Source organism: Festucalex cinctus, chromosome 9 (genome assembly GCF_051991245.1).
Source record: "Festucalex cinctus isolate MCC-2025b chromosome 9, RoL_Fcin_1.0, whole genome shotgun sequence".
Taxonomy (NCBI): Eukaryota; Metazoa; Chordata; class Actinopteri; order Syngnathiformes; family Syngnathidae; genus Festucalex; species Festucalex cinctus.
The window spans coordinates 19,522,043-19,535,453 of record NC_135419.1 but is presented as its reverse complement, the minus strand read 5'-3'; the positions used below and the strand labels follow the sequence as shown (position 1 = coordinate 19,535,453).

Below are 13,411 nucleotides of genomic sequence, written 5' to 3'. Positions count from 1 at the left end.
TCGGTAACAATATTGTTCTTTGAATTTTAGTTGTTTTTTTATTAGTTTTAGTTAACTAAAATAACACCTGTTTTTCGATACCCTCTCGTCCTACTTTGACCATCTCCAAACAGTTTTGTTTTGTTTATTTTATTTGAACTGAGTCATATGCCATGTTTAGCATATGTTGCAGGCCACTGAAAATGGACGGTGGGCCGGATGTAGCCCCCGGGGCGTAGTTTGGACACCACTGAATTAGAGTATTCGCATTTCTTTGCTTTTTGTCTGTGTCCCCTGTGAATAGCAGGGTTGACTGTAAAATATAGCAATACGAAAGCTAAAACAAACAAAGTCATAAAATACAATTCATGTCTGCATCTTAACAAATGGACTTTTGAAAGTATTGCTTTGCTGACCGCAGAACACTTGTGACTGGATGACGGCAAGCAACGGGGCGGCGGAGCCTCTTTTCTTTTCGCTGCCGCCACTCTAATCCCCCACTCGTGCATGGTGGAAGTGCCTGACACAAGCTCGGACTGGCTTTCCAGCACACTCTTGTGGAATGTTCTCGCTTGGAGAGGTGTTGTTCCCAAAACACGCAACGGCTCGGTGGCTCGGCAAGCGATTATTTTTAACTGGGATCGTGGCGTTGCGGGACTGCAACTTGAACAGTGTGACTTTCATTGTCAATCCTGTCCTGAGTTCAAGTACAAATTATAAGTAGAGCTGGCGTTGATTTACTTGAATAAAGTATTCTTTGGAGGAACCTTACGCATAGTCTGTGTCCCTCTTGAATAAGCAAAGCAAAGCCCACCCTCATAATCCCCTAATTGGAATGTTTTTGGGTATGAAGCACAAGGATTTACTTGAACAATAGTACACAACTACATTTTACATCCTACATCACAATTGGATAAATTTAATATTTTTTCACCTAACAATGGGTGCTATGTTAAAGCCGCAGTGTGTAGCTCACGACCGCCATCCATCGGTCAAACAAGATAATGCAATGATTTTAAGTACACGAACTACGGCGTCCCAGGAAGACCCTACTTCAACAGCCTACCACCAATTTCACCGGAACAGAACGCAAACAACTTCTGGTATTCCCTCGATTGATGACGTAAGTGAATTGCATTTGTTAGACATACTGTACAGATCCCTAATATTTGTGATTTAGTCATTTAATTTCAGTTTGGGCCAAAAGTAGTGTTACAGAGCAGGTATGTGTTGTACACAGCTAAAATATCTGATTAACTCAATACCATGATGTTTTTTGTGTGTGCTGACATTGTCCCCCATTAACATTGCAACATTCCTCAAACTCTCCCGAACACATAGTATGATCTGTAACACTACTTTTCGCCTACTCTATGATGTTATTGGGGCAAAATTAAGGAAGGCTTGTCCATTGATTGTGTGAACAGACACTTCAATGTTTGCTGGTTTTATTAAGTTTGACATGCTCCTTGACTGCACTAGTACATGTTATGGAGTGAGGGCATGTTCCCACCAACGATGATATCATATTCTTCAAAGGCTTGCTGAGGAAAGTGAGGGAGGAGTCACTCCATGGCTTCAGACACCTGGTCAGCAGGTCCTGTGTAAAACAAGTGGTGCTTGTACATGTGACCATTCCGTATTGCTTCACACAAAAAGTTAATGTAGTGTGCAATGCCGTCCATATGTAAATGACATACCAAGACGTCGGCGGACTTCAGTTTGTTGCAGCTTAGATATGGTAGGTGGAGATACTGGTGGTACAACACCGAAGCCTTCTGGGGTCCTCCATTCAAGTGTCCTCATTCGGGGCATTCCAATTTGGCTGCTGACTCTGCCCTTGATATTTTTTTTTCTTGCAGGTCGGTGATGTATTTAAACGGTGCATGAATGCTTGTATACATCAGAATATGGTTCTGGAACCCCTCAAGTTTGGCTGTTGATCTAGTGTGACACAAACAAAAACAAAATTATAAAATAAAATAATTGATGATACTACTATATGTCACCAACTTTCCAACAAAGCCCCCAAAATAGAGGTAAGATCTTTAGTTTTTGGGCCCAAAACATTGTATTAGCTAGATAAAAGTAACTTGACTGCATACTACATAGAATATGCAAAGGCTGCTTGATTGTCGAGTTTCCGTGGAAAACGTAGCAGCCTGTAAATTCTTGTGCACCCAATTACACAATGGACCAGTACACACTTGAGTGAGAGAGTTCAGACTCTAGCAGTGCTTACGGTACAGCCAGCATTTAAGTCCAGAAAGTTATTCCCTGCCGAAAATTAATTTCGAGAGAACTATTTTCACCAACCACAACGAAAATAATAATTTTCAACTCCTCCACTAATACAGTATGCTTTAGATTCTCCATTGAAGTTATATATTAAGCAAATATACCTCCGAAATCAAAGTTACATTACATTACACAATAACTTGCGCATTTACTCTAAATATAACGTGCCAGCGGGAATCTTTTTTTTTTTTTTTCAAAGCAAGTAGCTACATAACGAAATCGTTCAAGTGGTGCGGAGTTACTAATCAACAGCTACAGTTATCGTAAAACAAAGGTACGAACATCGTATTAATTAGTACGGTGTATACTTTTTCTCTCGCTCTCAAAACGTAAACACAAATGTACTCTTACTTACCGGTCAAGTAGAAAGCAGTCGAAGGCACCGGCACGTCCCAAACCTAGTCTGTTCCTCATTTATCTCCATCTGGCAAATGCGGCTACAATATAAACTCTTGTTTTGTCGCGCTGAAATAAAATAAATTCCCAAAGCAATTGTGATGCTTGATAATGCTCTCTTCGGGGACCGGAAACTCTTCTTCTTCGTGTACATGCGGTCGCCATACAAACCGGAAGTGCGTCTGCAAAGGCGTTCCAAAAACGCGTTAAGAAATGGAGCGCTGAAATTTGTCTGTGACGGCACCCGTAGCAGAAAGATGGCGGCGAAACATGGCGGACACTAGCAGGCGAGGCGCGGTCATGTAAAATAATTAGTGATTTATATACTTACCGTTATATTTTAAAAAAGTATGTTTATGTGATACAACATATCTTTTTACTTACTACTAACACAAACATTTGTTTTTTTTAAATGAATGACTTTTTATTTCATCACTAGATGCCACTGTATAATACTGAGTGTACCTTAAAGTTATTCAATCAGACATTTTCAACACTTTTGATTATCTCCCTTTGAAGATGCAATGTTAATTGTTGAACAAATATGCTGTTTCTGGGGTCTCCTGAAAAAGTGAAGATTTTGAAGATACGAGGATTTGTAATTCCAAATGGTGCCTGTGGCTAAAAAGCAAAGTGTGAAGAGTCTCTGTGGTCAAAATGCACAGGCTGATCTTTGCCAAATGACTTACAAATAGCCACACACACTCCTTTATTTTTAGGCCATAAATTAAATATATTAAAGGCAGCCAGGGAATTTTGTTTGTGGTCGGATTAATCCAAATTTACAATAGCATATCGCTGGCGTCGGGTAGAAACCTTGTACTTCTACAATAAGCACTTTTCAGGAGAACACCAAAACAGCAAGTTTGTTCACTGTATCATGAAAGAGAGCAAGCCATTTTCAACAATGCAAATTGCTCGATAATTTGTAGAAAAATAAAACCCGCACGAGGACTGACCAATAGTATCGATTTGTGAAAAAGTAATTAACTAAATTTGCCAAATTGTGACATAAGGATGTCAGCAATATGAGACGAGTTCTCTGTTGACTTCATTCTTGTAATGGTGACTTTTATAAAACAAAAACAAAAACGACTATTTGTGCAGGGCTGTTAGATTGATGTCACAGTCATAACAGAGCTTTTCATTGGCCAAAAGCTAAACTAAGAAGTCATCAGTTTATTCATGTTTATTATTATATGTATGTATATGCAAGTATCTTTTTTTTTTTTTTTAATTATATGACAATTTACTACAAATTAATTTGCAGACGCAAGGTTGAGAAGCACTGATGTCGACATTGTACTCAATGACTGTCATGGTCACGGCATGAATGGAAAATACTTTTGTCACTGCAGGCATCATCCACATTTCATCGTTAGTGCTTGGTGGTTGACTTTATCTGTAGGCTGGCATTAGGGGTGTGACGATATCTCGATACGGCGATACATCGCAATATTTTCTCTCACGATGGGTTATCGATATGCCTATGCCAAGTATCGATACAGCCGCTGTAACGGCTCCATTGTTCTTTATTGCGCAATTACTTGGCGGGCCGCTAGAGGGAGCGCCTCATAAGAGTGGCGGGGAAATGTGCGGCAGTCTTCAGCCGAAGAAGACCCAAGTAAACAAAACGCCGGCTGCATACAAGTCAGATGTGGATATATTGATCGTGTGGAATGTATACATTTCAGATTTTATCAAATGGAATAGAGAAGAGACGGACTTGGGTGGATGCAAGAACTGTCTCACAATAGCTACACTGGAAACATGACGAATATGACAGCCACCTAGAGCGGCATCATTCAGGACTAGACTTGCTAAAGGTAAGAGCTAATTCTCTCTGTCTGCTAATTTAATTCTCCAAGGGCAAAGTTGATCACGCACAGCATCTCTGTGTATATTTGCAATCGATTTCCACCCGTATAGCGTAGTTGTTGCGTAGATGGTTTTCGCTACGTGATTTTGTTAGGCGTCAGGGGCACGAGGGAGATGTCTTGCTTGGTGAGTTTAAGCAGGGGCAATACGACACGAAAAACGCAACGCTGTGATAGTTACAAAATGAAATGGAGCTCAGCTAAAGCTCCCGAATGTCGAGACTCTCTCCCGAACTTCCAAACTACACTAGTGCAACAAGAAATGAGTAATGGCAAACTAACACACGAGAGTGGAGGCTCGCTAACAAAACGAAGGGAGAAAGGAACATGTACAAATAGCCAGACCACGACTGAAGACAACCAGGTAAAATAACCGGTCATTTCACTGAGAAAAAGAATTCCAACTTTGTAAGAGGAGATCAGGGCTAAACTAATGCATTTGGGTCGTCACAACGAGTAGGTTTTAACAGCGAGTCAACAACAGATGGACATCTATCTTTTTTTTTTTTTGTTTTTGTTTTTTTTTTTAACCATTCCCATGCATTCCATCAGTGATTGGGACCTCAAATCATACGTACTGCTCTTTTTCTTTTCTTTTTCTTTTTTTATTTTAAAGAAAAGCACAAGCTTACTTTTACTTGTGTAAGACATTTATCTGTCCAGCGAGTGACCCGGTTTCTATGAAAAATGTGTATTATATCGTCAATGTTAGTTTTAAAACATATCTTTGTACTTTTTGAAGCACACAATTTCTGATCAATATTAATATTGATTTAATTGGATTTAATATCTAAAATTTCATTTAAATTTAATTCAAAATTTATCAAATGAAACAATTGACTATGTAACTGACTGGCATGTTGTATGACAGTGTTTAAGAAAGACAAATTTGTTCACAAAAGTTCTCTGTTAAGAAGACATTTGTATTTGTTTAAAAAATGCACTAAATTACTCACTCTGAAGAAGACACCAGTTTTGTTTTTTTCAGTGATGGTATGAAAATGAACTTATTTTGTCATTGAAAAAACATCAGTTTATGTCTTGAGTAGATTTATCGTGTTTATCGTGGACTTATTTCCTGACCAATATATCGATAATCGCAGTATCGTCATATCAGGAGATAATCATTATCGTGAGCCTCGTATCGCGTATCGTATCGTATCGTGAGGTACCCAGAGGTTCCCACCCCTAGCTGGCATGAAGCAAAGAGGCTTCGCCTTTTAATCCTTGCCAGGCAACGGTGTGTCTGCTTCTGACTGCATATGTTTCTTTTACCAGGTTTTGCCAAAAGCCCAGACGAGGTTCATGAATGCGAGATTGGGGTTTATTTTGTAGCTTTACCTGACGTAGAGGGAGCGTTTCTCGCTGGTGCGCAGGGAGCCGGACCCCGAGCTCATGCTGCTGTTCATCATCTGCTCCCTCAGGTCGTGGATCTTGGACTCAAAGCGGCTGTACTCTGAAAGGGGCGCGGAGGGAAGGAAAAAAAAAAAAAAAAAACAGTCAAATGTTAGCCAAAATTCACTTGGAAGAAGCTTTTTTTTTTTTCATCTTCCTCCATCTTGACAGGATATTAACTCATTCACTCGTAGCAATTTTCACTGAAGTAATCCCCTTCACTCCTTCACTGTTTTACGGGATTTTGATAGATTTTGCAAAGCCTGCAGAATATTGTGTTCTATTACTATAAAAGCATGGAACCTACCAAAAGAAAGATTAGAGTCTCTTCTTTCATCAGGAAGAAAAAGTATATTTCTATCTGTTTCTGTTTTGCAGTAATTAGCATTCGAATATAACTAAGTTTCGTCATTATTCACATTCCTCGTGAAAACACTGTCCCCCCCCAAAAAAAAAAAAAAAAAAGATTGTTGCAACATGGCCCTGGCTGATCTCTTATACTCTGCTGCCACCTGCTGGCCGTTTTTTTGTAGTACCTACCATTGCTTTCAGCGACCTATTCATATCAGAAGCTGATCAAAGCCTTCTGTATGCTCTAGCATAAAAAACAAACTTATAAATACATTTTTGAGAGTGAAGGACAAAGTTAAAAAAAAAAAATACCTTATTAATATGTTTTTGGGTTTGAATGAGTTAATCTGATGCATGTCTGATGCATGCTGTGGTTGGTTTTATTAGAAAAAGCGCCTCAGAATGGCGGCTAAAATGATTAATGGAAAACTGAACGAAACTTTTCATTGATTAACGAGTCCAGGAACAGATGGTTTATCACAGATCTGGCCAAAGCGTACGCCGATGTCCTATAACCGGTAATTAATTACACAAATTAATGAAGTTTAACACGGGCTCTTTAGCGTGGTTCAATGAAAGGGAAAAAAAAAAAAAAAAGAAAGCGCGATAGTGTGGGGAGACGGTAAGGCCACCATCATTGCAAGCGTGATCATTCGTCATGCTGCTGATAAATGACTTCACCTGAGCTGACTCATTAATAAATGTTTAGCTGGAACCGGCACACCGGCTGATATGGCTCCACATTTATTCCATATCCTACGAGTGCGCTGAATTGTCCAAACACGCCTTGCATGAGCACCAAGTGCAATCATAAACGGCTGCCAACACTTCCTGTACAGCTCAAAGTCCAGAGAGCGGCCGGGCAGCAGACAGACAAGTAGCCTGGAAAAAACAAACATCCAATCCAGGCTTGTGTGGATGACCTTACCGGAGTTGCTCACACTCTTTTGAGCAGGTGCATAAACAAAATGGAGTTCGTTGAACCCTCATCCTCCTCCCTGCCGAAACCAAAGGGGGGGATAAAAGGCAACGCTCCCTCTGGGGGCCGCAACAAGAGGCACCAAGCAAGGTGAAGTAACCTGACACCTGCCGACTGCCACAGCCCAGGAAACATATTCAAATAGAGACGGGGGAGAAAAAAAGAAAAAGCAAAAAGGATTCAGGTTGGCCCACTTGCAGCAAAACACAAAGAACTTTGTTACTCTACTTTCACTCTGTAAAGTAAATTCGAGAATTGTTTCTAAAAAGTATACATCTTTGAAGATAATTGATGATAAAATGCGAAAGACTGAGAACTTGAACGATCAGGCACAATTGTGACCTGCAGTTAAAGACCAAAGTGACAGCCAGCGTGTGCACCAGGATTTCAGGCTGGCATGGTCGCTTTAGAGTGCCTCGTTGTCACAGTGGGATACAGTGTATTCCAGCCAGCAGATATTCAAACGTGTGGTTATGCGTAGGCATACCAATGATGCTAAACAATGTTGCATCCATTTTCCAGGCCGTAGCTGTGGCAATTTGATGGACGGTTGAGTGGGGCGTGGTTTCAGCGGATTTTGTTGATTTTTCAGGATTTTGAAACCTCAACTTATATACTTTGCAATTATATACTTAATCAAATTTGGCAGGGCTGTTAGCAATACTCCCACCTTGGTGTGTCAAATTTACAAGATACAAAATGAACTTTTTTGAGGTTAACTACAAAATGATTCATAGCGAGTGCATTGTGTCATGAGCAGGGTTATGATTATTTTGGAATTTTTCATTTTAGTTAGTTTTGAGTTTTGTTTTTTAAATTTAGTTAGTTTTAATTAGTTTTCAGGGTGGTTTTTATTAGTTTTAGTTATTTAATAAATGCTTCATTTTAGTTTAGTTTTAGTTAGTTTCAATATTAGTTTTAGTAAAAAAAAAATAAAAAAAAATAAAAAAAAAGTGTATTACTTGTCCGCAATATTTAAAAAACACCATGGGAGGGACGTCATGTGAAGGTGCTTTTCTATTGGCTGCTGCAAGATGACGTCACTTCTGTGGGAGACACTTTCAAATGCCCTTCTTCCGGTTAATATAAAAATAAATTACTTAAAATGACACTTAAAATCATCCCAAATGGCTCATGCATTAAATTAATTACCAAAACCGAAGGACATTTTTGCCATAATGATAGTTAAGTTTTAGTTTTGTAAAAATAAAATATTGTTTCAGTTAGTTTTCATTTTATTTAAAAGCATTTTTGTTTTTATTTTTATACCGTTAGCGAAATTGTTTTTTTTATTTTAGTTTTTTCGTTAGTTTTAGCTAACTAAAATAAAGTTGGTCATGAGTGATGGTAAAAATCCCCAATTTATGGCATTACAAATTCTCCGAATAATCTAGAATTTAAAAAAAAACATACAAGGTGTCTATTTTTCCTTTTTCTCAGTAGGAGTATTTCCCCCCCCCCCCTGACTGCTCCAAGTTATCAAAGCGGTTATTGTATATTATTGACTACGTTTTTTTGCACAATCCAGAGTTTGTCTTTTTTTTTTTTGATAACTTTTGCTTCAATGCTTAAGTTGAACCTGCACTTGTATTTTATTATTATTATTTTTTTTTAACCAGCCTTTCTTTCCATAAGTATCTGCTCTATTCCACCTCTGTCCACTTGGCTGTCAGACACAGGAGAGTGGACGACAGAACGAAGCCCGGAAAGGAAGGGGTGGGGGTTGTGATTCGAGAAAAGAGCATCAAAATGGCAATGCACATTCGTACAACCTGAAGGCTGGCTAAACGCCGCCTCGCAAATCCATTCATCTATGGACATTCAAGCGGAGCAGGAAAGAAGAGTGAGCCGCAATCAGGCCGCACACTCCCCAGGGGAGTTTGGGGAGGGAATGCTCGGCTCCCGACGATGAATGGCTGCCAAAGCCCCGGCTACTAATGACAACATCACAATACAGACTTGTCTCTGTACGACACATCACAAGATCTACGCAGCTCAGTCAAAAAGAAAAGGAGAGCGAGGGGGGGGGGAGTAAAGGTCGACATTCTGCATTTGAGATGAGACGAAGACACACCTGTTAGACACTTTACAGGTAGTCTTTTGTTGGCCCACAACAAACAGGAAGAGTCATGGAAACAAATGTTCCTCTATCCTGCCGGCCTTGTGTGTAAAAATAACACAAGCTGAAACTCAAAGAGCAGCCCGACACGAATGGACTGCACTCACAGGTATTACATTCTATACTGTACGGACAGAGGCAGCTGAAAACACATTTAAGCATTTAACACATGCAGGATCAACAGCTGACGTTTTTTTGTACGACCACGAATCACGGACCGGTATCACGTTCTTGCAGGCAGGTCTTTCTGCTACTGAGTCCAAGTCACAATGACTCGAGTCCCCCCCTTCCACAATTTGACACCCTAGTAAACATCCGGGTGACTTGTACTCTGCTAGGCTAAGTTACATGTCGTGTGCTCAGCACGCTTTAGCCCACATTCGGAGTGGCCATCCCCACACGGAATGACATGAAACCGGACGTGTTGAGGTCGAGGTCTTTACTCTGAACAGAACTGGCGCAGTATTTGGCATCTTCTGTCGCTCGTTACTAGGGATGCACGATAATATCGGTGGCCGATAATTATCGTCAATTATCGACCAATTTGACGTCAAACAGATAAACCAGATAATAAAGAAATCCAGCAATAACTATAGACATGCCACATTGGTCCATCTGTTGTGACTGTGTCTCATATCAATAAAATTCAGCTTCATGGTGCTTTACATACATTGAAACATTGTGCAAAGTTTATACAATGTTTCAATATATTTGTTACTTATAGTAGGACTCGAAAGTATATTTGTATTGAAGTTAATTTTGCAAACAATTACCGGCTTACTTATCGGTTATAGACATCGGCACTTCTAAATTATTGGTTTATCGGTATCGGCTGAAAATAGCATTATCGTGCATCCCTACTCATTATGTCAGCAAATTCCCATTAAAATGAACGAAGATAGCTTCCGATCACGATCACGTGGCCAGGAAACATGGCGTCCCACAAGGTACGTTCGAAATCTGATACTTAATCGGCTTAAAATAACATTCAGGGAATGAGATGCCAGAGATATTTGCACTTTTATTCTTTGTATACAATGCCTAATCCAATACTGGAAAATGATTAATAAGTGTTGTGTCGCTTAAAGGCACACATCCAGCACACAAATACTGCAGGACGTAGAAGAATGACACGTTATAATACCAGTTTATGTCTTTATATTATATTTTACACAATATAGTGCTACTTCTCGATTTGATTTTTTTTTTCTTCCTACAGGGGATTAATGGCATGCAATTAATTTCTGTTCAAATGAATTTGATTTATGTCTAAGTGAAGTTTCAAGGCTGGTCATAGAAGGAATTACCGTAAACTTAAGGTAAAGTATAAAGTCAAGGTACCGCTGTGGGTTTTTTAAAAGAATGAAGCACAACCCTATTAAATATGCTGATTTCAAAGTGCACCATTTGACTTTGCGAGACAGAGATCGACATGCTGAGAGGAACTTATCAGTGCAAACCATACTACATGTGCACTTTCAGTGGCGGTGGTGAAAAGATAAGATTAGTGATGCTACGTCGTCAAAATTTTGTCATTGTCATTTCTTGTGTGTTGTGTTTCCATGAAATGCTCACATACAAACAGTTAAAAAAAAATATCACGGTTCAAAGATGGAATGTTTCCATGGAAATTACCTGGGATTCATAAGTATTTATGGGAATTAACTGAACGTTGGCTCATAATGGGCAACTTAAATACAGTTGGGCAGAGTAGATTTCAAAATGAATGTGACACAAGCAACCAAATTCTGTGCATAATGTCATGATGCTTTGACTAATGAGGTTTTCAAATTACGAACTGACATTTGTTTGATTTTGGGAGACATTTTTTTTTTTCTTCCCCCAAGTGAGCTTCAGATACATTGTCACTCGAGTCAAGTGGAAAAAAAAAAAAATACCCTCGTGTGGGAAAGAGAGCTATTGACTTTACCTGGATGTCTGCTTGACAAAGCAACATGTTTATATTTACGCTCCAATGTGATACTTTCCCATTATATTGCCTTCAACCTGCAGTTAAATGTCATAATTCCGATTGAACGTTTCCATTTGGGAATATTCTGCATCGTAAATTTCCATGGAAGTTTCACAGGAATTTTCCAGTCCTCTGCAACCCAACATTTTTTTTTCTCATGGCAACGTAACACGGCGGCCATAATACGTCACCATCTCATCTGACGGCGCGCGTGTGCCGAATGTTTTGTCCAGCAAGCATATCCGAGCACGCTAGCATCTAGGGGTGTGAATTGCCTAGTACCTGACGATTCGATTCGTATCACGATTCACAGGTCACGATTCGATTCGATACCGATTAATCCCGATACGAATTTATAAGTCGATTGTTGCGATTTTTTTTCATTCAAATTTAGAAAATACTAATCAGTAAGCTTGTAGAGTGTAAGATTTATATGAAAATGGATTATTTATTTATCTGAAATTTCAGTCTTATAGAGGTTGTAATCTGTTTCATGTTTGAACAGCATTAAAATAAAATATTAAGGCTTAATGTTCCGTTCATATAACATTCTTCCATGCTCAAGGTGTGAATCCTAACCCGAAGTCAGACGTTTTGTTGAATATTTTTCCATTCAAAATGGAAGTTTAAAAATCGATTCACACACACACACACACACACAAAAAGGCAATGATGATAAGACGTTGAATCGGTAAGACTACCGAATGAAAAATTCTGAGCTCTAAAAAAAAAAAAAAAAAAAAAAAAAAAAAAAAAAAAAAAAAAAAAAAAAAAATCGATTTTTTTTATTGAATCGATTTGAGAATCGCGAGATGTAGTATCGCGATATATCGCCGAATCGATTTTTTTTTAACACCCCTACTAGCATCCACGTGTGATCCAAAGCGCATCAATTATTCACGAGTACGCCTCAGAAAAGCTGCGAGGGGAAACATGAGGCCTTTTTTTTTTTTTTTTTTTAAATTCAAACTCAGACCTTTAAAGCACACACAAGAGCTACTATAGCTTACATTTGAGCAGCAGCAGCGGTGGACCCAATGGGAGGCATAAGAGACAACTAATAGAAACTGGGACTGTTCTGAAGCTGCGTGTCCTCATTAGTCGTGCAGCTTTTTCGCATTTTATTTTGGGGGGAGTTGGGGGGGGGGGGGGGTCGCCTTCTGATCCACTTACGCAACACGTAAGGCATGTACTTGTAAGAGGAGAGTGCATTCTGTTTGCAGTAGTGTTAATTTTGCCAACGAAAACTAAACAAAAATAATTTTCATCAAAAAGATGAGAGAAAATTTGATGTGAAATAATTTGAGATCCAAAATGTTCAATATAAACTGCTGACAAAAAATAAATAAATAAATGCAGGGGTTAAATGATTGTCCTGACTAAAACTAGACTACAAAGTTGACAGTTTTTGTTGACTAAAACTATTCATCCATCCATATATTTTCTTGACCGCTTACTCCTCACAAGGGTCGCGGGGGTGCTAGAGCCTATCCCAGCCGGCTTCGGGCAGTAGGCGGCGTACACCCTGAACTGGTTGCCAGCCAATCGCAGGGCACACAGAGACGAACAACCATCCACACTCACAAGCACACCTCGGGACAATTCAGAGCGCCAATTAACCTGTCATACATGTCTTTCGAATGTGGGAGGAGACCGGAGTACCCGGAGAAGACCCACGCAGACACGGGGAGAACATGCAAACTCCACCCAGGAAGGCCGGAGCCTGGACTCGATCTTGCGTACTCAGTACTGGGAGGCGGACGTGCTAACCACCAGTCCCCCCACCGTGCCGCCCTTGACTAAAAGTAGATGAATAAAATTATGTTTTCCTGGACTAAAATAAAGACTAAAATGCTAGATTTATAGTCGACAAAAAAATGGACTTAATAAAAACGGGATGAGGTTGACTAACTATGGTAAAAACTGACGTGTGATTGAAACTGGACTAAAACTGAGACAAAATTTAAAAAAATGGTGGATGAAATCCTGTAGATTGACAGCAAAAACTGTCGTCGGGGTTTCACTCTCCACTCCTTTGGTGCGCT

At 39.5% G+C, this 13,411-nt stretch overlaps 1 protein-coding gene across 9 annotated transcripts in view; it reads right to left on the bottom strand.

Annotated features, from left to right (window-relative positions):
- Positions 1-13,411, bottom strand: part of dlg3 (discs, large homolog 3 (Drosophila)) — a 184,615-nt gene that overhangs the window by 18,076 nt on the left and 153,128 nt on the right. For all 9 annotated transcript variants that reach the window (XM_077531147.1, XM_077531145.1, XM_077531149.1 and 6 more), the window contains one exon: positions 5,892-6,006. In XM_077531147.1, coding sequence (XP_077387273.1) covers positions 5,892-6,006 — 115 coding nt within the window. The remainder of the gene's footprint in view (positions 1-5,891; positions 6,007-13,411) is intronic.